Source organism: Salmo salar, chromosome ssa15 (genome assembly GCF_905237065.1).
Source record: "Salmo salar chromosome ssa15, Ssal_v3.1, whole genome shotgun sequence".
Lineage (NCBI taxonomy): Eukaryota > Metazoa > Chordata > Actinopteri > Salmoniformes > Salmonidae > Salmo > Salmo salar.
Window position 1 is genome coordinate 104753401 of NC_059456.1, and position 25812 is coordinate 104779212.

A 25812-nucleotide genomic window follows, 5' to 3' on the forward strand; every position below is an offset into this window, starting at 1 on the left:
GGTCCACATTTATAACATACACCTGTAGGGTCCACATTAATAATATACACCTGTCGGGTCCACATTAATAATATACACCTGTAGGGTCCACATTAATAATATACACCTGTAGGGTCCACATTAATAATATACACCTGTAGGGTCCACATTAATAATATATACCTGTAGGGTCCACATTAATAATATACACCTGTAGGGTCCACATTAATAATATACACCTGTAGGGTCCACATTAATAATATATACCTGTAGGGTCCACATTAATAATATACACCTGTAGGGTCCACATTAATAATATACACCTGTAGGGTCCACATTAATAACATACACCTGTAGGGTCCACATTAATAATATACACCTGTAGGGTCCACATTAATAATATACACCTGTAGGGTCCACATTAATAATATACACCTGTAGGGTCCACATTAATAATATACACCTGTAGGGTCCACATTAATAATATACACCTGTAGGGTCCACATTAATAATATACACCTGTAGGGTCCACATTAATAATATACACCTGTAGGGTCCACATTAATAATATACACCTGTAGGGTCCACATTAATAATATATACCTGTAGGGTCCACATTAATAATATACACCTGTAGGGTCCACATTAATAATATACACCTGTAGGGTCCACATTAATAATATACACCTGTAGGGTCCACATTAATAATATACACCTGTAGGGTCCACATTAATAATATACACCTGTAGGGTCCACATTAATAATATATACCTGTAGGGTCCACATTAATAATATACACCTGTAGGGTCCACATTAATAATATACACCTGTAGGGTCCACATTAATAACATACACCTGTAGGGTCCACATTAATAATATACACCTGTAGGGTCCACATTAATAATATACACCTGTAGGGTCCACATTAATAATATATACCTGTAGGGTCCACGTTAATAATACACACCAACGGAGCAAATACACAAACATGGCCTTGGTCTGACCCAAATAAAAAGAATGAACTAATTCTATTGGTCTGGCCTAGTCTGATCTGGCCTGCATCATGGCCATGTATAAGCATAATGGTTAAACATTATTTTATGAGCAAGTTTGTGACAACAACAGACTATTAGAGTGACAGAGAGGATCAATCAGATGACTGGGTGTATGGCAGGAAACACTAGATCCCTGACCACACACACACACACACACACACACACACACACACACACACACACACACACACACACACACACACACACACACACACACACACACACACACACACACACACACACACAATCGCTGAGCAGAAGATTCCTCAAGGCCCCACTGTTAATAATTCATTAGCCAACAGGCTTTCAGTGTATGTGTCTGTGTCTGTGTGTGTGCGTGTGCATGTGCGTGTGTGTGTGTATGTACTTGTGTGTGCATGTGTTTGCGTGTTGTATAGATCCATAGCAAGGAGACCTTGGTGAGTCCCAGGTGACCTGGCAGGATATGAGATCAGAGGCTCATCTAGAACACACACACACAGACACTTACAGACACACACACACACACACACACACACACACACACACACACACACACACACACACACACACACACACACAGAGGGAGAGACAGAGTTGCTTACAGTATTTCATGGTCAAGTAGCTTTGGCATGTTGTGCAGAGAGAGAAAGACCTCAGTCTCTCTCTCCATCTCATTGAGGCAATCTCCATTTTGAAGTACCCTAAAACTTTTAATAGTAATAATCCGTTTTTAATCGCCAGAAAGAAACTGCTAGCCATTGGCTGCTAACAGCTGAGAAGTGCTAGCTAACTGGCAAGCACAAAAGCAGTCAACCACTTCGGGAGTACAGACCCCTCGAAATCGTCTGATCGGCAGTAAGAACTGCCAAAAATGCAAAATCAAAATAGGAGAATAACTATTAAGACAAAAAAAACGTGACACAGTGTGTAAATTATGACAAATTAGTGCAGGATATTAATACATTTATCAAAATTCTGGAAGTCAAACATTAACTATGCAAATCAGTGGAGGCTGCTGTGTCATAGGCGTCGTAAGGATAGGACCAAGGCGTAAAGTGCTCATCTTCTTAATTTATTAGAAATAACACTTAACCAAAAGAAACGTACGGCGAAACAGTCCCATAAGGTGCACAGACTATACAGCAAATAACCACCCACAAAACACAAGTGAAACAAACCTCAACTAAATATGGCCTCCAATTAGAGACAACGACATCCAGCTGCCTCTAATTGGAGATCCTACCAAAAACCCAACGTAGAAATAGACAACTAGATTTAAACATAGAAATATAAAACATAGAACCTAAACCAAAAACACCAAAACACACAAAACAAACACCCCCTGCCACGCCCTGAACAAACTACAATAACAAATAACCCCTTTTACTGGTCAGGACACGTGACATGCTGAGAGGAGAACAGCTCATAATAATGGCTGGAACAGAGTAAATGGGAACGGCATCAAACACATAGAAATCATATGTTTAATGTATTTAATACCATTCCACCTAATCCGCTCCGGCCATTACCACGAGCCTGTCCTCCCCAATTAAGGTGCCATCAACCTCCGGTGATGCAGATAACAAAAAGTTGCTGTACACCCTGCAGGTGTGTGATATTAATGCATTGAAGGAAAATGTTTAAAAAAAAATGTAACTTCATTGTCATGCTGAAACAGGAAAGGGCCTTCCCCAAACTGTTGCCACAAAGATGGAATCACAGAATCGTCTAGAATGTCATTGTATGCTGTAGCGTTAAGATTTCCCTTCGCTGGAACTAAGGGCCCCGAACCATGAAAAACCAGACCATTATTCCTCCTCCACCAAACTTTACAGTTGGCGCTATGCATTTGGGGCAAGTGACGTTTTCCTTGCATCCGTCAAACCCAGATTCATCCGTTGGACTGCCAGATGGTGATGCGTGATTCATCACTCCAGAGAACATGTTTCCATCTCACTGAGGCAATCTCAATTTTCGATCCCTGACAACCAGTTCTTGCGCTGACGTTGCTTCCAGAGGCAGTTTTGGAACTCGGTAGTGAGTATTGCAACCGCTTAAGCACTCGCCGGTACTGTTCTGTGAGCTCGTGTGGCCTACCACTTTTGCTCTTAGATGTTTCCACTTCACAATAACAGCACTTACAGCAGGGCAGAAATTTGACGAACTGAATTGTTGGAAAGGTGGCATCCTATGACAGTGCCATGTTGAAAGCCACTGAGCTCTTCATTATGCCCATTCTACTGCCAATGTTTGTCTGTAGAGATTTCATGGCTGTGTGCCCGATTTTATACACCTGTCAGCAACGAGTGTGGCTGAAATAGTTTGAAGGGGTGCCTACAATAATTGGCTAAAATCACATGATGCACACCGATGATGCCATTGGAAACACTTAGTTTCCTCTATTCCCCCCCCCCCCACACACACACACAAAATATAGAAACATGCAATGTTCACATATGTTGATGTTGGGGTGGTGCTGGAGATTATGAATTTGAACATTTTTTTTTTTTAAATGTCCCTTTAAGGAAATAGAAGCCTGGCTCAAATAGAAGCCTTTCTCTAATAAGCATCTGTTGTGTTCAGTGATTTAAGCTGTTACAAGTGTGTTGAGAGACGGACCAAGGCACAGCGTGCTCTGAGTTCCACATCTTTATTTTTTGTGAAACTTACAAAACAAAAAGGAAATAAACAACAATCCGTAACAAAAGCGGTGTAGCCATGCACTAACTCAAAATAAGATCCCCACAAAACACAGTGGGGAAATGGCTGCCTAAATATGATCCCCAATCAGAGACAACAATGAACCGCTGCCTCTGATTGGGAACCATACCAGGCCAACATAGAAATAAACACACTAGATAACACACACTAGTCACACCCTGACCTAACCAACATAGAGAATAAAAGGTTATCTATGGTCAGGGTGTGACATAAGCAAATAACCACCCAGGAAATGAATACAGTATAACATTTAGGAATACGCTTTTGAGAATAAAACGCTCTCACTACACACACACACACACACACCGTTGCACACACACGCCTATACCGACTGTGTTGTCGTCTGTTGAAGCCTCTTTAGTAAACAGTAAACAGTGTGTTTAAATAGAATACTGAATATCTACCATTCTATGCTTTTCAAAATGTTCACCTTTTGTTGCCTTACAGCCTGAAATGAAAACACATAAAATCTGACTTTTTTACGACTTCATTTACACACAGTAACCCACAATATCCAAGTGAATAAAAAATATATATATCACTGAAAATGAATTACAATTAAAACAGTAAATTAACCGCTCATGGACTGCACTCTTCAAGTCATTCAACAGATTCTCGATGAGATTTAGGTCGGGGCTCTGACTAGGCCACTCAAGGACATTCATCTTCTTGTCCTTCAGCCACTGTACTGTTGCTTTGCCGGTGTGCTTTGGGTCATTGCCATATTGAAACGTGAACCATCTTCCCATTTTCAACTTCCTTTCAGAGGACTGCAGGTTCTCCTCAAGAATCTGTCGGTATTTTGCACTGTCCATTTTCCCTTGTATCCTGACAAGCTCTCCAGTCCCTGCTGAAGAGAAACACCCCCACAACAGGATGCTGCCACCGCCGTGCTTTACTGTAGACGTGGTGTTCTTTACTGTAGACGTGGTGTTCTTTACTGTAGACGTGGTGTTCTTTACTGTAGACGTGGTGTTCTTTACTGTAGACGTGGTGTTCTTTACTGTAGGCGTGGTGTTCTTTACTGTAGACGTGGTGTTCTTTACTGTAGACGTGGTGTTCTTTACTGTAGACGTGGTGTTCTTTACTGTAGACGTGGTGTTCTTTACTGTAGGTGTGGTGTTCTTTACTGTAGACGTGGTGTTCTTTACTGTAGACGTGGTGTTCTTTACTGTAGACGTGGTGTTCTTTACTGTAGTCTTGGTGTTCTTTACTGTAGACGTGGTGTTCTTTACTGTAGACGTGGTGTTCTTTACTGTAGCGTGTAGTGTTCTTTACTGTAGGTGTAGTGTTCTTTACTGTAGACGTGGTGTTCTTTACTGTAGACGTGGTGTTCTTTACTGTAGACGTGGTGTTCTTTACTGTAGATGTGGTGTTCTTTACTGTAGACGTGGTGTTCTTTACTGTAGACGTGGTGTTCTTTACTGTAGACGTGGTGTTCTTTACTGTAGACGTGGTGTTCTTTACTGTAGACGTGGTGTTCTTTACTGTAGGCGTGGTGTTCTTTACTGTAGGTGTAGTGTTCTTTACTGTAGGTGTAGTGTTCTTTACTGTAGACGTGGTGTTCTTTACTGTAGGTGTGGTGTTCTTTACTGTAGATGTGGTGTTCTTTACTGTAGATGTGGTGTTCTTTACTGTAGACGTGGTGTTCTTTACTGTAGTCTTGGTGTTCTTTACTGTAGACGTGGTGTTCTTTACTGTAGGTGTGGTGTTCTTTACTGTAGATGTGGTGTTCTTTACTGTAGACGTGGTGTTCTTTACTGTAGACGTGGTGTTCTTTACTGTAGACGTGGTGTTCTTTCCTGTAGATGTGGTGTTCTTTACTGTAGACGTGGTGTTCTTTACTGTAGATGTGGTGTTCTTTCCTGTAGACGTGGTGTTCTTTACTGTAGACGTGGTGTTCTTTACTGTAGACGTGGTGTTCTTTCCTGTAGACGTGGTGTTCTTTACTGTAGACGTGGTGTTCTTTCCTGTAGACGTGGTGTTCTTTACTGTAGACGTGGTGTTCTTTACTGTAGACATGGTGTTCTTTACTGTAGACGTGGTGTTCTTTACTGTAGACGTGGTGTTCTTTACTGTAGACGTGGTGTTCTTTATTGTAGACGTGGTGTTCTTTCCTGTAGACGTGGTGTTCTTTACTGTAGACGTGGTGTTCTTTACTGTAGACGTGGTGTTCTTTACTGTAGACGTGGTGTTCTTTACCGTAGGTGTGGTGTTCTTTACTGTAGACGTGGTGTTCTTTATTGTAGACGTGGTGTTCTTTCCTGTAGACGTGGTGTTCTTTACCGTAGATGTGGTGTTCTTTACTGTAGACGTGGTGTTCTTTACTGTAGACGTGGTGTTCTTTACTGTAGACGTGGTGTTCTTTACCGTAGGTGTGGTGTTCTTTACTGTAGACATGGTGTTCTTTACTGTAGACGTGGTGTTCTTTACTGTAGACGTGGTGTTCTTTACTGTAGACGTGGTGTTCTTTACTGTAGATGTGGTGTTCTTTACCGTAGATGTGGTGTTCTTTACTGTAGACGTGGTGTTCTTTACTGTAGACGTGGTGTTCTTTACCGTAGGCGTGGTGTTCTTTACTGTAGATGTGGTGTTCTTTACTGTAGACGTGGTGTTCTTTACTGTAGACGTGGTGTTCTTTACCGTAGATGTGGTGTTCTTTACTGTAGACGTGGTGTTCTTTACTGTAGTCTTGGTGTTCTTTACTGTAGACGTGGTGTTCTTTACTGTAGACGTGGTGTTCTTTGGGTGGTAAGATGTATTGGGTTTTCACCAGACATATCGTTTTGCGTTCAGGCCAAAAAAGTTACATTTTTGGTCTCATCTGACCACAGCACCTTTTGCCACCTCTGAATCTACAATATCCATGTTGGCAAAGCTCAAACGAAACTTGATGTGGCTTTTTTTGAGGAGTATTTTTTTTATTTTCTTGCCACCCTCCCATAGAGGCCAGATTTGTGGAGAGCTTGAGCTATTGCGGTCACATCCACACACTAACCAGTCTTTGCCATAAAGGCTTGAAGCTCCTTCAAAGTCGCCATTGGCTTCTTGGTAGCCTCTCTGATCAGTCTCCTCCTTGCCAGGTCATCCAGTTTGGAGGGACGATCTATGCAGGGTCTGGGTGGTGCCATACACCTTCCACTTCTTAATAATGTGTCCTAACTGTGCTCCGAGGGATAGAAAAAGCCTTGGAAATGTTGGTGGATTTCTTTGCTTTGAATTGCACTACTAAACAGTGGAGTCCTCTATAAACAACTGCTTTTATTCTGAACTAATCAAAGTCGCTACAATTGATCACAGATGGAAGCCAATTAGCTTGATTTGTGATCTGGAAGGTTATTGGTTAAACTTCAGCAAGTTTGCCATTGCAATTCTAAGGAGGGGGGGGGGGTCAGTTATCTAAATAGGGTATTTTATTGTTTGTTTATTATCTATCCTGTTGCCAGAGGTCCCTCCCCTCTGACCTTCTCCCCCAATGGGGTTTTGAGAAGGAGGCGAGGACGAGGAGAGAGGAGTATGCAATTGATATTCTCCCTATATCTCCGGTATAGTCCCCGTCTCCCCTAATCTGCATCGGACGCGCTCATAAATGCAGGGAGATTGTTCAAGATGAGCGTCAGAATTGGACGTCTATGCATGTCCTTTGGACATCGGGAAATGTCTTCAAAACCGTCCACCTGGGACAACAGTGTTATTACCATCAAGGAGATGTGGGATGGATGTGATAGGGGAAACTTACTGAATGATCAAAAAAAATTAAAGTCAGAGCTTTTCTTTTAGGCTGTTTCCAGAAAAATACGTCCTGGATGCTTTGCTAGACAACAGGAAATCCACAGTGGCAGACCAATTAGATCCTGGTCTGTTTAAGTGTGCAGCGCTTAATGACCAAGAATTTTTAACATTGTTATCATAGTCTACATGGATTGCTCTATACACAGCCAGAGACGTCATTAGGCAGCGCGGGGATTCTGGGAAATTCTGCGATAAGGAGAGCTCTCTTTCACGGAATGAATTTGACCCGACATTAGCATGAATTTCGCCAACATTAAATATTTTTTAAGGTGTTAGATAATAAACGTGTTCTTTGTAATACCGTATAGCTTTTGGAAATGTGACATTACGTACTTTCAAGGAAAATAAGCAGGTTTCTCAAGTATTTTTTTTTTTACTGATATGCAGCCAGGACACTTCAATTGTAAATGACCTCAATAAGAAACAATATTGTTGCTTTGATCATATCAGAAGGTATCCTCCTTGCAATCTCCAAAATACAACAGCCACAGGACAACTTTGAAGAGATATAGCTAGCTAACGACCTCCTTTTGCACATGAAAAAAGGAAAAAAGAAAACAGTGGACAGAAACTTGCTAGCTACGTTAGCTAGCTAGGATTTTCTACAAGGAATCTGCCTCCCGAAAAAAAGCTTTTCCCAAGTGGGTGTGACGCTTACTCCCGTTGCCTTCTGCACTGCTGCTTGGATTCCACCCGGCGATCTGTTTCACCGTCTGCCCTGTCCTGTCTCCCCCCGTCTGGTGCAGGTATAGGTCCTCTCCCAACCTTTCACTTGCCTCCAGCACACACACACATACACCATACACTTAGTACTGATCTGAACTATAGGCCTAATTTATTTAATCTCATACTTTCGTAGCCTATTGGATTTATAGAGAGCTATTCTCTCAAGTTATCTTGTTGGGGCGAGTAACTCTGAACTTACAATGGCTAGCCCCAAGTCGTTATATTTTACTCTTGTTCTTTATGCTATTTGCCTCATGACTCCTGAGTGCTTTGTTGACTATGAACTTGCTTGTTTACCCGACCGTGGGACATACTATGTTCGTTCCCGGGACACTGACTCTCTATTGGTTACACGGACTCTTGGCCTCCCATCCTATTCTAACCACCTCTCGCCAGTTTGTATTCATGTTACCTGATGAAATTGCTGTACAATATGGTCTCGTTGCCATCTGATGCACATTCAAATGTCATAAAAAATCAACACTGCAGAGCTCTCCCTGTCCTCTGCCGTGCCCTGATTGTATTACTGTTGATGATATCTGGAAATGTGCATGTACACCCTGACCCGTCTACTGTTGCTAGCCCCAATTCTGACTTGTGCTCTGATATCTGCTTCACTGATTTCTGCTCTCGTTAAAGCCTGGGTTTTCTGCAAGATAACACTGGAAGCTCATTACTTACATTTGGTCAATTGAAAGTTTGGGTTCACAGCTCCAATCCAGATGTGTTGGTCATTACTGAGATGTGTTCAAGAAACAGTGTATTGAATACTGATGTTAACCTTTCTGGTTATAACCTTTTTCGGCAAGACAGAGCTTCCAAAAGTGGTGGAGTGGCAATCTTTACCAAGGATCACCTTCAGTGCTCGGTTGTCTCCACCAAGTCTGTCCCCAAACAATTTGATTTGCTGGTTTTAAGCATGAACCTTTTTAGCATGAATAGCTCTTTGTTGACTGTTCCTGGGTGCTATCGTCCTCCATCAGCACCGGCCTGTACCCTACCTGCCCTCAGCACCGGCCTGTACCCTACCTGCCCTCAGCACCAGCCTGTACCCTACCTGCCCTAAGCTCTCTCCTGGACCCTTACACTAAGTCTGAATTTGTCCTGCTACGTGACCTAAACTGGGACATGCTTAAACCACCTGACCAAGTCCTAAAGCAATGAGACTCCCTGAATCTTTCTCAGATTATTACCAATCCCACAAGATATGACTCCAAACACCCAGAAAAGGCTACTCTCCTTGATTTTATCCTCACAAATAATCCTGATAGGTATCAGTCTGATGTTTTCTGTAATGACCTTAGTGATCACTGTTTTACAGCCTGTGTTCATAATGGCTGCTCAGTGAAATGACCTGTCCTGATTTGTCATAGACGCTTGCTAAAAAAACTTTAATGAGCAGGCCTTCCTTCATGAACTGGACTCCGTAACTTGGTATAGAATCAGCTTGATCCCCTCAGTTAAAGACGCTTGGATCTTATTTTCTTTATATTTTAGGTGGTAAAGAACATTTGAATTAAAACAGGTTCAGCTCCTGGTTCAACCGTGATCTGGCAGAGTCACTCCAACTCAAGAATTCCATTTGGCGAAAGGCTTGGCATCAACTTCAGAGATACAGTAGTTCTGTGATTATTTCATTTTAATCAGGCTGACTGGCTCTCGTTCAGGCAAATGAGAAATAAGTGCACTCAGGCTATCCGGAAGGCATAAAGTTAGTTACTTTTAGGCTCAGTTCTCTCTCTGTGGGTCTAACCCCAAGAAGTTCTGGAAACTGGTTAAAGACCTGGAGAATAAACCCTCCTGCTCACAGCTGCCCATGTCCCTTAACGTTGATGATGTGGTTATTACTGACAAGAAGCACATGGCTGAGCTCTTTAATCGCCACTTCATTAGGTCAGGATTCCTATTTGACTCAGTCATGCCTCATTGCCCGTCCAACATTTACTCATCTCCCACCCCTTCTAATGCGACTATCCCCGATGCTTCTCCCTCTTTTTCTCCTGCCCCGCTACAAAGTTTATCCTTGCAGGCGGTCACTGAGTCTGAGGTGCTAAAGGAACTCCTGAAACTTGATCTCAAAAAAACATCTGGGTCACATGGTTTAGACCCTTTCTTCTTTAAGGTTGCTGCCCATATCATCGCCAAGCCTATCACCAACCTTTTTAACCTCTCTCTCCTTTCTGGGGAGGTTCCCATTGCTTGGAAGGCAGCCACGGTTCATCCTTTATTTAAAGGGGGAGATCAAGCTGATCCTAACTGTTATAGGCCTATTTCTATTTTGCACTGTTTATCAAAAGTGTTGGAAAAACTTGTCAATAATCAACTTGTCATGTCCTGGCCAGTATAAGGGTTAATTGTCATTTTAGTTTGGTCAGGACGTGGCAGAGGGTATTTGTTTTATGTGGTTCAGGGTGGTGTGTTAGTTAGGAGGGCGTTTGATTTATTATTTCCGGGTTTTGAGTTATGGTCTATGTTGATGTATTTCTATGTGTAGTCTGGTTGATCTGTTTCTATGTTGAGTTAATTGGGGTGGACTTCCAATTGAAGGCAGCTGTGTGGTGTTGCCTTTGATTGGAAGTCCTATATTAGTTGGGTGTGTTTGTCTCTGTATTTGTGGGAGATTGTTCCGTGTTTAGTGTGTGTAAACCTAACAGGACTGTCAGTGTATCGTGCGTTCGTTTTTTTGTTATTTTGTATGTTCGTTTTGGAATTTATTAAAAGTTCAAAATGAACCATCTCAACTCTGCTGCATATTGGTCCTCATTTTCCGATGATGATTTCGCCATATCGTCCTCCGACGAAGAAATCCCTGACAGAATCTCCCACCTAACCAGGACCAAGCAGCAGAGGAAGGAGCAGAGGAATTTTGATTTGGACAAACGGGAGAGATGGACTTGGGAGCAGGTTATGGCCGGAGAAGGCCCATGGAGTAAGGCTGGTATGGACCGGGAACGTTTCCGAGGGACACGACTGGCGTTGAAGCACGAGAGGCACCCCCAAGAAATGTTTTTTTGGGGGGGGGCACACGGGTAGTTTGGCTAGGCCTAGGAAGAGCCGGAAGCCAGCTACCCGTGGTTATATGGAGGAGCGTATGAGGTGGAGAGCGCCATGTTTCGCTGAGGAGCGCACTATCTCACCCATACGCACGCACAGTCCAGAGCGCGTTATTCCAGCCCCTCGCAGGTGCCGTGCTAGACCGGGCATCCAGCCTGGTAGGAGGATGCCTGCGCAGCGCATCTGGTCGCCGGTACGCCTCCGAGGACCAGGCTACCCAACTCCCGCTCTACGCACGGCTACCATCAGGCCCCTGCACAGCCCAGTCCGCCCTGTACAAGCACCCCGCTCGTACAGGGCTACTAGTTCCATCCAGCCAGGACGGGTTGTGCAGGAGGTAAGATCAAGACCGACTGTGCGCCTCCATAGCCCTAGGTTTCCAGCTCCTGTCTCTCGTGCGGACCCGGAAGTACGTCAGCCCAGTCTGACTCGTCCTGTTCCCGCTCCCCGCACTAGCCTGGAGGTGCGTGTTCCCAGTCTGGTATGCCCAGTACCAGCACCACGCACAAGGCATCTAGTGCGTAAACCCAGCCTCGCCAGTCTAAAGTCGCCAGAGCTGCCCGCCAGTCAACAGTCACCAGAGCTGCCGTCAGTCAAGAGTCGCCAGAACTGCCCGTCAGTCAAGAGTCGCCAGAACTGCCCGTCAGTCAAGAGTCGCCAGAACTGCCCGTCAGTCAAGAGTCGCCAGAACTGCCCGTCAGTCAAGAGTCGCCAGAACCCCTCAGTCAAGAGTCGCCAGAGCCGCCCGTCAGTGAGGAATCGCCAGAGCCGCCCGTCAGTGAAGAGTCGCCAGAGCCACCCACTAGTCAGGAGCTGCCAGAGTGGCCAGACTGCCCGGAGCTGCCAGAGTGGCCAGACTGCCCGAAGATGTCAGAGTGGCCAGACTGCCCGGAGATGTCAGAGTGGCCAGACTGCCCGGAGATGTCAGAGTGGCCAGACTGCCCCGAGCTGCCAGACTGCCCCGAGCTGCCAGACTGCCCCGAGCTGCCAGAGTGGCCAGACTGCCCCGAGCTGCCAGAGTGGCCAGACTGCCCCGAGCTGCCAGACTGCCCCGAGCTGCCAGACTGCCCCGAGCTGCCAGACTGCCCCGAGCTGCCAGAGCGGCCAGACTGCCCCGAGCTGCCAGAGCGGCCAGACTGCCCCCCGGCGATGCCAGAGTGGCCCGACTGCCCCCCGGCGATGCCAGAGTGGCCCGACTGCCCCCCGGCGATGCCAGAGTGGCCCGACTGCCTGGAACGGCCAGAACCGGAGCCACCTCCAGATATAGGTGGGTTGGGGAGGGGGGGTGTAGCACAGTGCCGTCGTTGACGGCAGCCACCCTCCCTTCCCTCCCTTTAGTAGAGGGGGAATTTTGTTTTGTTGTTGTTTGGGGTTATTTTTCTTAAGGTGCTTCCGGGGTTAGCACCTTTAAGGGGGGGGTACTGTCACGTCCTGGCCAGTATAAGGGTTAATTGTCATTTTAGTTTGGTCAGGACGTGGCAGAGGGTATTTGTTTTATGTGGTTCAGGGTGGTGTGTTAGTTAGGAGGGCGTTTGATTTATTATTTCCGGGTTTTGAGTTATGGTCTATGTTGATGTATTTCTATGTGTAGTCTGGTTGATCTGTTTCTATGTTGAGTTAATTGGGGTGGACTTCCAATTGAAGGCAGCTGTGTGGTGTTGCCTTTGATTGGAAGTCCTATATTAGTTGGGTGTGTTTGTCTGTGTATTTGTGGGAGATTGTTCCGTGTTTAGTGTGTGTAAACCTAACAGGACTGTCAGTGTATCGTGCGTTAGTTTTATTTTTATTTTGTATGTTCGTTTTGGAATTTATTAAAAGTTCAAAATGAACCATCTCAACTCTGCTGCATATTGGTCCTCATTTTCCGATGATGATTTCGCCATATCGTCCTCCGACGAAGAAATCCCTGACACAACTGACTTGCTTTATTGATGTCTATAGTATTCTCTCTGGTATGCAATCTGGTTTCAGCTCAGGTTATAGATGTGTCACTTCAACCTTAAAGGTCCTAAATGATGTCACCATTGCCCTTGATTCTAAGCAATGTTGTGCTGCTATTTTAATTGAGTTAGCCAAAGCTTTTGATACGGTAGACCATTCCATTCTTATGGGCCAGCTAAGGAGTGTTGGTGTCTCTGAGGGGTCTTTGGCCTGGTTTACTAACTACCTCTCCCAAAGAGCGCAGTGTATAAAGTCAGAACATCTGCTGTCTGAGACACTGCCTGTCACCAAGGGAGTACCCCAAGGCTCGATCCTAGGCCCCATGCTCTTCTCAATTTACATCAACCACATAGCTCAGGCAGTAGGATGCTCTCTCATGAATTTACTTTCAGATTTTACAGTTTTATACTCAGCTGGTCCCAGCTGGATTTTGGGTTATGCGCTATAGAACAAAGATTTCTTAGTGTCCAGCAAGCTTTCTCTGCCCTTAACCTTGTTCTGAACACTTACAAAAGTCATGTGGTTTGGTAAGAAGAATGCCCCTCTTCCCGCAGGTGTTATTACTACCTCTGAGGGTTTAAAGCTTGATGTAGTCACCTCGGGAGTATGGCCAGACGGTACACTGTCCTTCTCTCAGCACATATCAAAGCTGCAAGATAAAGTTAAATCTAGACTTGGTTTCCTCTATCGTAATCGCTCCTCTTTCACCCCAGCTGCCAAACTAACCCTGATTCAGATGACCATCCTACCCATGCTAGATTACGGAGACGTAATTTATAGATCGGCAGGTAAGGGTGCTCTCGAGCGGCTAGATGTTCTTCACCATTCGGCCATCAGATTTGCCACCAATGCTCCTTATAGGACACATCACTGCACTCTATACTCTTCTGTAAACTGGTCATCTCTGTTTACCCGTCGCAAGACCCACTGGTTGATGCTTATTTATAAAACCCTCTTAGACCTCACTCCCCCCTATGAGATATCTACTGCAGCCCTCATCCTCCACACACAACACCCGTTCTGCCAGTCACATTCTGTTAAAGGTCCCCAAAGCACACACATCCCTGGGTCGCTCCTCTTCTCAGTTCGCTGCAGCTAGCGACTGGAACGAGCTGCAACAAACACTCAAACTGAACAGTTTTATCTCAGTCTCTTCATTCAAAGACTCAATCATGGACACTCTTACTGACAGTTGTGGCTGCTTTGTGTGATGTTTTGTTGTCTCTACCTTCTTGCCCTTTGTGCTGTTGTCTGTGCCCAATAATGTTTGCACCATGTTTTGTGCTGCTACCATGTTGTGCTTCTGCCATGTTGTGTTGCTACCATGTTGTTGTCATGTGGTGTTGCTACCATGCTGTATGGTCATGTGTTGCCGCCATGCTATGCTGTTGTGTTAGGTATACCTTCATGTGATGTTGTGGTGTCTCTCTTGTCGTGATGTGTGTTTTGTCATATATTTTTAGTTTTAATCCCAGCCCCCGTCCCCGCAGGAGGCCTTTTGCCTTTTGGTAGGCCATCATTGTAAATAAGAATTTGTTCTTAACTGACTTGCCTGGTTAAATAAAGGTTGCATAAAATTAAAATATTCCAAAACTATGTAAATCAGGTCTTGTGCTGCCGCTCCATAAGGGAAGATAGCAGTGATGTTAATTATTATCGCCCCATTTCAAGGCTTCCTTGTCGAACTCAGATTCTAGAATCCTGGGTCAATGTACAACGAAGCTATTTTGTTTTGTATCTGATAAATGTATTTAGAATGTAAACCAGTCAGGGTTCAGGACACAGGGTTTAGGACACAGGATTTAGGACAGTACTATTACACTAACCACTACAGTCAGGGTTTAGGACACAGGGTTTAGGCACAGGGTTTAGGACACAGGGTTTAGGACACAGAACTATTAGAACAACCACTACAGTCAGGGTTTAGGACACAGGGTTTAGGACACAGGGTTTAGGACACAGGGTTTAGGACACAGCACTATTAGAACAACCACTACAGTCAGGGTTTAGGACACAGGGTTTAGGACACAGGGTTTAGGACACAGGGTTTAGGACACAGCACTATTAGAACAACCACTACAGTCAGGGTTTAGGACACAGGGTTAAGGACACAGGGTTTAGGACACAGTACTATTATAACAACCACTACAGTCAGGGTTTAGGACACAGGGTTTAGGACACAGGGTTTAGGACACAGGGTTTAGGACACAGCACTATTAGAACAACCACTACAGTCAGGGTTTAGGACACAGGGTTAAGGACACAGGGTTTAGGACACAGTACTATTATAACAACCACTACAGTCAGGGTTTAGGACACAGGGTTTAGGACACAGGGTTTAGGACACAGTACTATTAGAACAACCACTACAGTCAGGGTTTAGGACACAGGGTTTAGGACACAGGGTTTAGGACACAGGGTTTAGGACACAGGGTTTAGGACACAGTACTATTAGAACAACCACTACAGTCAGGGTTTAGGACACAGGGTTTAGGATACAGGGTTTAGGACCCAGTACTATTGTAACAACCACTACAGTCAGGGTTTAGGACACAGGGTTTAGGACACAGGGTTTAGAACACAGGGTTTAGGACACAGGGTTTAGGACACAGGGTTTAGGACACTGGGATTAGGACACAGGGTTTAGTCCTGGACATATTATTCATACAGTAACCAGTTTAGTTGTTAATGATCTTGTCGATACTTTAGACTCTACAATGAAACGTGCTGCTTTATTTGTGGACCTGTCAAAAGCTTTTGATACAGTTGATCATGTTATTTTATTGAACAAGTCTTTGATAGGCCCGTTCATGGTATCATGATTAGCTTAGCCATCGTCATTGATGGGGTTCAGTCTGCATTTCTTGAAGTACATAAAGGTGAACCACAGGGGTTGATTCTGGGACCTGATCTCGTTACTATTGATATAAACACCATTGGTCAATCTGTAAAAAAAAAATAAACTTCATCTATATGCGTATGATACTATTACGTATGCCCTGCCCTGCCCTGCCCTGCCCTGCCCTGGTCTGCACTGGCCCTGGCCTGCCCTGGTCTGCACTGGCCCTGGCCTGCCCTGCCCTGCCCTTCCCAGCCCTTCCCCTGGCCTGCCCTGGCCTGCCCTGGCCCTGGCCTGCCTTGGCCTGCCCTTCCCTGGCCTGCCCTGGTCTGCACTGGCCCTGGCCTGCCTTGGCCTGCCCTACTCTGACCTGCCCTGGTCCTGGCCTGGCCCTGGCCTGCCCTTCCCTGGCCTGCACTAGTCCTGGCCTGCCCTGGTCCTGGCTTGCCCTGGCCCTGGCCTGCCTTGGCCTGCCCTTCCCTGGCCTGCCCTAGTCCTGGCCTGTCCTGGTCTGCCCCTGACCTGGTCTGCGCTGGCCCTAGCTTGCCCTGGTCTGCCCCTGGCTTCTCCTGTCATGTCCTGCCCAACCCTGTCCTAATCTGCCCTGGCCTGGCCTTGGTGTGCCCTGGCCTGGCCCGCCCTGGCCTGTCCTGTCCTATCCTGGTCAGCCTTGGCCTGGCCTTGGTGTGCCCTGGCCTGGCCTGCCCTGGCCTGTCCTATCCAGGTCTGCCCTGGCCTGGCCTAGCCTGCCCTGATCTGCCCTGGCCTGGTCCCGGCTTGCCCTGCCCTTGCCTGAAAGCCTCCTAAGTGACTTTTGACACTTGTTAATAGTAATGAATCAACATGGAAAATGGATTGGATTTGCAAAGTCATGAACGTCAGGGAATATAGACCAAACGTTGAAATGACGTCTGTGCCCAGTGAGTGGTGTTTCCGAAAAGGCAACTCAGCTAATTTTGAACTGGCGAGACGGCAGGAAGTAGGCCTCCTGTATATTTGGGCAGAAAGTAAGGCTGAGTCAGTCTTACAAAGACATGAAACAGGCTTGGTCTACTGTCATTAAATATTCATGAAGCAGTTTGTGCAATGAAACAGATATCACCATGCTCTCAAGAGCGTGAGCCCAGCGAATGGTTACCATTTAGCTTTTGGAGAGTTTTATCAATGAATGGACTTCATTTCTCTCTTAACAGAATGCTAATATGTAGGCTCCATCATCCTCCATCATCCTCATCCTCCTCCTCATCATCTACATCACCATTATCCTCATCATCGTCATCATTATCCTCCTCCTCACCATCCTCCTCCTCCTCATCATCCTCCTCCTCATCCTCCTCCTCCTCCTCCTCACCATCCTCCTCCTCCTCATCATCATCCTCCTCATCATCATCATCCTCCTCCTCCTCCTCATCCTCCTCCTCCTCCTCACCATCCTCCTCCTCATCATCATTACCCTCATCCTCATCCTCCTCATCATCATCATCCTCATCCTCCTCATCCTCCTCCTCCTCATCATCACCATCATCATCCTCCTCATCATCATCATCATAATCATCCTCCTCCTCCTCATCATCATCCCTCATCCTCATCCTCCTCCTCCTCATCATCATCCTCCTCCTCCTCCTCCTTATGCTGCTTTCTCTCCTTCACAACCCTCTCTCTCTCTCTCTCTCTCTCTCTCTCTCTCTCTCTCTCTCTCTCTCTCTCTCTCTCTCTCTCTCTCTCTCTCTCTCTCTCTCTCTCTCTCTCTCTCTCTCTCACTCACTCACTCACACACACACACACACACACACACACACACACACACACACACACACACACACACACTCTAGACATTCTAGAATCACTCGACCATGACTGGTAGTAGTAGGCATGCATTTCCTTCTGTTAACGGTTACTGGTAGGCTCGGCATGACCAACATAGTCTCAAACCTTATATTCACACCATAAACAACCCTAAAAAAGACGCACATGGTCCTATAGAGATTCACATAACCAGCATATGGTATGCCATAGAACATCACACTCCTAACAAAACATTATCGATAGGCTACACAGAGGAGATATATATTGAAATGTAAACTATCTCTCTAAACACGGCTCTGGGCTGAACCATCTTTACCGTGTGGACTGACTTGACCAGTATCTACAGCAGTGAAGTGTTGCTCCTCCACAACCTCTTGATGAGCCACGGAGAGCGTGCAGAGCACGGCTGCCTGCTTGCACGCTCAAATGCACGTGTCTCATATTGATCAGACGGCTGCTGTATGCTGCATAATAAACGTGTATCTGTATTTACCTCCAGACCTGGCCCAGTTGTAGGAGGTGAAGAATTGACTGGAACAGCCACATACACACTCTGCAGCATGTCCGGGTGCCGCTCTCAGTCCCAACCCCCGCCGCATTCTGCCCTGCCGACGAGCATCCAACCCCGGCAACAGTAGCAGCATTGGCCGCTCCGCCACCGTGCTGTTTGTTGGTGTTGGTGCTGCCCTTGGTGCTGAAATTACACTCGCCTCCCCTGGAAGACTCTGCTGCCGCACTGACTGCCGCCACTGCCCCGCTGCTGCTGCCGCTGATATCCAAGTAGTCGTAGACTATCCACCTGAAACTCAACACCTGAACCACGGCGGAAGGAACAACCACGAAGACCAGCGTCAACCCGAACCACCAGTAGTCCCGTCTCAGGTAGTAGTCCGCGGCAAGCCACAGGTCGGTGGCCCCGTCTGAAAAGAAGACGAGCAGTGAGCACAACACCCAGCAGCAGTCCAGGAGCGCGTAGGGCTTAGAAGCATAGCGGCACGACGAGGGACCCTGGTCGGGCTCGGCTGCGACCATACATCGGAGTGGTGGTGGTGGTGGTGGTACGGGGTTCTCGGTAGTCTGCACAGACAGGGCTGCTCCGTCCGATTTTGCAGCCATGTTTGTTGTAGGAAAGAGAGTCGGGAACGGGCGAGGGAGAGAGTGAGAGTGAGAGGGGAAAGGGGCTGTCGGCGTGTGTGAGAAAGGGAGAGAGAGCGTGTGGGGAGAGAGAGAGAGAGAGAGAGAGAGAGAGAGAGAGAGAGAGAGAGAGAACTCAGACAGGCAATAACTGCTCCTCGTTTCAATGGCTAGGCTATTATATGTAATTACATTCTTACTAGGCTTATTATTGTCTGATTGAATAACACAGCGTTTGCCAAACATTTATTTTAATGCCGGAGATCATACTTTGCCATCCAAGGACTCCTGTTGGGTAGTCTAATGAAGACTAGGACTGATGGCACAGGCATAACGAAGACTGTGTAGGCTAATTACGTCATAAATCCAGCGCATTAATTGGATCATCAATAGGCTATATTCCCGAGTACGTTTTATTGTTGTAAACTTTGAAGTTTGCTGTGCTGGCCTTTGTCTATATAAATGACAACGTTTATACTCTTAATAAGACCCCATCATAGGTAGGCTAATCATTCAGACAACCAATTAATTCATTGAATGGTTAGTGAAATATTGTAGCGTCTACTAGAAGTCCAAATGGAATATAATACCACCCCGCTCTCTACATAAGTCAGCTCACCAATTCACCACGTCTGTGTTGAATGAAATGAAATCAATTTTTATTGTTCGCGTACACATATTTAGCAGATGTTATTGGGGTGTAGTGAAACGCTTGTGTTCCTAGTTCCAAAAGCGATATCTAACAATTCACAACAATACACACAACTCTAAAAGTAAAATAATGAAATTAAGAGTCCGGAGTACAAATATATATATAGTACAAATATATATATATATATATATATATTGTGATGGGATTCATAGATATTATGGATAGTATGTAGATATAGTATTTAGTATATCTGTAGTATATGTAGGATGTACTGTACTGTGCATTCTGAAAGTATTCAACCCCCTTGACTTTCTCCACATTTTGTTACTTTACAGCCTTATTCTAACATGGATTAAATATTTCTAATTCCCTCATCAATCTACACACAACCTCCTTGACCAAGGCCCTTCTCCCCTGATTGCTCAGTTTGGCCAGGCGGCCAGCTCTAGGAATAGTCTTGGTTGTTCCAAACTGATGGAGGCCACTGTGTTCTTGGTGACCTTCAATGCTGCAGAAATGTTTTGGTACTCTTCCCCAGATCTGTGCTTCTTGTGTCGGAGCTCTAAGGACAATTCCTTCAAACCTCTTGGTTTTTGCTCTGACATGCACTGTCAACTGTGAGATCTTATATAGACAGGTGTGTGCCTTTCCAAATCATATCCAATCAGTTGAATTTACCACAGGTGGACTCCAATCACGTTGTAGAAACATCTCAAGGATGATCAATGGAAACAGGATGCACCTGAGCTCAATTTCGAATCTCATAGCAAAAGATCTGAATACTTATGTAAATAATGTATTTAAGTTCTGTTTAAAATAAACATAGATTGTTTTATTTAAATTCATTTTAGAATCAGGCTGTAACGTAACAACATGTGGAAAAAGTCAATGGGTCTGAATACTTTAGAATGGACTGTATGTACAGCAATAATTAAATAGGATGGCATTGATTAGAATACAGTAACATATAAGGTGTTGGTCCCATGTTTCATGAGCTGAAATAAAAGATCCCAGAAATGTTCCATACGCACAAAAAGCTTATTTCTCTCAAATTTTGTGCACACATTTGTTTACATCCCTGTTAGTGAGCATTTCTCCGTTACCAAGATAATCCATCCACCTGACAGGTGTGGCATATCAAGAACAGCATGTTCGTTACACAGGTGTACCTTGTGCTGGGGACAATAAAAGGCCACTCTAAAATGTGCAGTTATGTCACACAACACTGCCACAGATGTCTCAGGTTTTGAGGGAGTGTGCAATTAACATGCTGACTGCAGGAATGTCCACCAGAGCTGTTGCCAGAGAATTGAATGTTAATTTCTCTACCTTAAGCCGCCTCCAACGCCGTTTTAGAGAATTTAGCATTACGTTCAACCGGCCTCACAACTGCAGTCCACATGTAACCACGCCAGCCCAGGACTTCCACATTTGGCTTCTTCACCTGCGGGATCGTCTGAGAGCAGCCACCCGGACAACTGATGAAACTGAGGAGTATTTATGTCTGTAATAAAGGCCTTTTGTGGGGAAAAAATCATTCTGATTGGCTGGGCCTGGCTCCCCAGTGGCTGGGCCTGGCTCCCCAGTGGGTGGGCATATGCCCTCCCAGACCCACCCATAGCTGCGCCTCTGCCCAGTCATGTGAAATCCATAGATTAGGGCATTAATTTCAATTGACTGATTTCCTTATATGAATTGTAACTAAGTGAAATCATTGAAATTGTTGCATGAATTCATTAATATTTTTGTTCAGTATACATACGAAATGAGTGAAATAGCATGTAAACATTATTTAAGTGACCAGTAATCCATGTCTATGTACATGGGGCAGCAGCCTCTAAGGTGCAGGGTTTAGTAACCAGCTGGTAGCTGGCTAGTGACAGCGGGAGGGTACTGGGTGGAGGCCGTCTAGTGATGGCTATTTAACAGTCTGATGGCCTTGAGATAGAAGCTGTTTTTTTCAGTCTCTCGGTCCTACCTTTGATGCACTTGTACTGACCTCATCTTCTGGATGATAGAATGTTAACATGATGAGCTTGGAGGGGACTATGGAGTTGAAGGCTGAGCTATAGTCAATGAACAGCATTTTCACATAGGTATTCCCCTTGTCCAGATGGGATAGGGCAGTGTGCAAGTGAGATGGCGATTGCATCGTCTGTGGATCTACTGGAGCGGTAAGCAAATTGAAGTGGGTCTAGGGTGTCAGGTAGGGTGGAGGTGATATGATCCTTAACTAGCCTCTCAAAGCACTTCATGATGACAGAAGTGAGTGCTACGGGGCGATAGTCATTTAGTTCAGTTACCTGAACTGAGCTGAATGGTTAAAGGACGTGTGCAGTGTGTGTGTGTGTGTGTGTGTGTGTGTGTGTGTGTGTGTGTGTGTGTGTGTGTGTGTGTGTGTGTGTGCGTGTGCGTGTGCGTGTGCGTGTGCGTGTGTGTGTGTGTGTGTGTGTGTGTGTGTGTGTGTGTGTTCAATATTTAAATAACTCACTGGTCTGTCCTTGCTAGTTGAAATAGCTCCAGAAATGTAATTGATTAGAGCTGTGACTAAGTAAAAACTAAATATGAGAATTGTCCTCGAACTGTTTTAGATAGGACTAAAGAACCGTTTTAGATAGGACTAAAGAACCGTTTTAGATAGGACTAAAGAACCGTTTTAGATAGGACTAAAGAACCGTTTTAGATAGGACTAAAGAACCAGTCAGTACGACTATATTCCACTGATCTATAAATTCCAATGGTTTATACATTCCAACGGTTTATCCATTCCAATGATGTATTCATTCTAATGATGTACACATTCCAATTATGTATACATTCCAATGGTTTATCTATTCAAATTACTTATCCATTCTAATGATTTACCCATTCTAATGATGTACATATTCCAATTATGTATACATTCCAATGGTGTATCTATTCAAATTACTTATCCATTCCAATGACTTCTCCATTCCAATTACTTCTCCATTCCAATTACTTATCAATTCCAATTACTTATCCATTCCAATTATTTATCCATTTTAATTGATACTCTGTACCTCCTGGACTCTGATCTGGTTTTGACCTTTTTGCCTGTCCACCACCATTCGCTTGCCTTCCCCTTTTTGGATTATTAAACATTGTAAGACTCTGTGTCTGTATCTGTGTCTCGCCCTTGTGCCCTGATACGTGTTGGCTACTGATGATCTAGTAAGGACTCAAGATACCCAATCTTCCTATTGATGATCAGGATCCACAAGGCAGGGTTCCCAAAATGGCGACCCGTGGGTTAATTTGGCACCCCCCCCCCCCCCCATGTTTTTTGAGACATAAAAAAACTGTAAAAACCCTAACAAAATCAGCTCAAAGTGATACAAATTTTTTTTTTAAAGATGAATCTGTTCCCAGGTATTCCCACACATAACAGAGACATATGTGTGATTGCATACAAATGTTAACAAGGTTTGATATGATTATATTTCAGTCAAATGTTATATATTTTGGGCTTCTTGCTATGAATATGCAGTCTATAAATTATTCGTAATTATGTTCTGGCCACCTGACCATCCGGTCAAGAAAAAAATCTAGTTGATGATCCCTGGCATAGGGTAATAGGACGGCATTTGGGAAGCAGGCCTATTCTTTATCCCCATCCAGCTGCTCATTAAGGAATAGCTACTTTGTGTTGAAACGCTGATGAGGAGAATTGCCTGCATTTATTTCCATTAAGCCCTATGAAGTTGCCGGCCCTGTATGGTCTGAAAGGGCTTGGCAGCAGCAGTCTAGCAGTAAGCTCTTTAACTTTTAACAGACGTAACTCCAGCTAAACTTTATTTACTCCGTTAGACCGATACAGAACGTGATCCTGTAAGACGTTAAAGTACGAGAAACCGACGCGGTAGCAGCGTAACGGATTAAAACGGGTTAGTTGTACTGTGATACCATGGAGGGCTATGCTGAAGTTGAAAATGACACCCTATTCCTCATTTAGTGCACTACATTAGGCCAGAGCCGTATGGCACCCTATTCCTCATTTAGTGCACTACATTAGGCCAGAGCCGTATGGCACCCTATTTCTCATTTAGTGCACTACATTAGGCCAGAGCCGTATGGCACCCTATTCCCTATATAGTGCACTACTTTAGGCCAGAGCCGTATGGCACCCTATTCCCTATATAGTGCACTACTTTGGACTTTGGCCCATGGGGGGTAAAAAAAACTATGTTGGTTGTTTGCAGTAACTTCTTTGTTGTTGTAATATCCCAACTGGACATGGCAGTTTCACCACTAAAAATGGATGTGGCAGTTTCACGATTAAGAATTCGAGTTTTAATTAACAAGAGAACTTCAGCCCCAGGGACAGCCCCAGGGACAGCTCCAAACAACAGTGAATGGAAAAGCTGTATAGGCCAGCAGCTGATGCGAGACGTTGTTATAGATGTTGTTATAGATGTTGTTTTAGATTATGTTATAGATTTTGTAGATGTTGTTATAGATGTTGTTATAGATGTTGTAGATGTTGTTATAGATGTTGTAGATGTTGTTATAGATGTTGTAGATGTTGTTATAGATGTTATAGATGTTGTAGATGTTGTTATAGATGTTGTAGATGTTGTTATAGATGTTGTAGATGTTGTTATAGATGTTGTAGATGTTGTTATAGATGTTATAGATGTTGTAGATGTTGTTATAGATGTTGTAGATGTTGTTATAGATGTTGTTATAGATGTTGTAGATGTTGTTATAGATGTTGTTATAGATGTTGTAGATGTTGTTATAGATGTTGTTATAGATGTTGTAGATGTTATAGATGTTGTTATAGATGTTGTTATAGATGTTTTTATAGATGATATAGATGTTGTTATAGACGTTGTTATAGATGTTGTTACAGATGTTGTTATAGATGTTGTTGTAGATGTTATAGATGTTATAGATGTAGTTATAGATGTTGTTATCGATGATGTTTCAGATATTGTAGATGTTGTTATAGATGTTTTTATAGATGATATAGATGTTGTTATTGAAGCTTGTAGATGTTGTTATAGATGTTGTAAATGTTATAGATGTTGTAGATGTTGTTATATATTTTGTAGATGTTATTGATGTTGTTATAGAATATGTTGTAGATGTTGTAGATGTTGTTATAGATGTTGTTATAGATGTTGTTATAGATGTTATAGATGTTGTTATGGATATTGTTATAGATGCAGTTATAGATGTTGTTATAGATGTTGTAGATTATGTTATAGATGTTGTTATAGATGTTGTTATAGATGTTGTGATAGATGTTGTGATAGATGTTGTGATAGATGTTGTAGATGTTGTTATAGATGTTGTTATAGATGTTGTAGATGTTGTTATAGATGTTGTTATAGATGTTGTAGATGTTGTTATAGATGTTGTTATAGATGTTGTTATAGATGTTGTTATAGATGATGTTATAGATGTTGTAGATGTTGTTATAGATGTTGTTATAGATGTTGTTATAGATGTTGTTATAGATGATGTTATAGATGTTGTAGATGATGTTACAGATGTTGATATAGATGTAGTTATAGATTATGTTATAGATGTTGTTATAGATGTTGTTATAGATGTTGTTATAGATGTTGTTATAGATGTTATAGATGTTGTTATGGATATTGTTATAGATGCAGTTATAGATGTTGTTATAGATGTTGTAGATTATGTTATAGATGTTGTTATAGATGTTGTTATAGATGTTATAGATGTTGTTATAGATGTTGTTATATATGTTGTTATAGATGATGTTATAGATGTTATAGATGTTGTAGATGATGTCACAGATGATGTTATAGATGTTGTAGATGATGTTATAGATGTTGCTAAAGATGTTACAGATGTTGATATAGATGTAGTTATAGATGTTGTTATAGATTATGTTATAGATGATGTTATAGATGATGTTATAGATGTTGTTATAGATGGTGTTGTAGATGTTATAGATGTTGTTATAGATGATGTTATAGATGTAGTTATATATGTTGTTATAGATGATGTTATAGATGATGTTATAGATGTTGTAGATGATGTCATAGATGATGTTATAGATGATGTTATAGATGTTGTAGATGATGTTATAGATGTTGTTATAGATGTTGTTATAGATGTTGTGATAGATGTTGTTA

At 43.7% G+C, this 25812-nt stretch overlaps 1 protein-coding gene across 1 annotated transcript in view; it reads right to left on the reverse strand.

Moving 5' to 3' along the window:
* Positions 1-19103, reverse strand: part of LOC106590852 (XK-related protein 7) — a 133758-nt gene extending 114655 nt beyond the window's left edge. The window contains exon 1 of the mRNA XM_045696505.1: positions 18389-19103. Coding sequence (XP_045552461.1) covers positions 18389-19011 — 623 coding nt within the window. The 5' untranslated portion in view covers positions 19012-19103. The remainder of the gene's footprint in view (positions 1-18388) is intronic.
* Positions 19104-25812: the final 6709 nt, after the last annotated feature.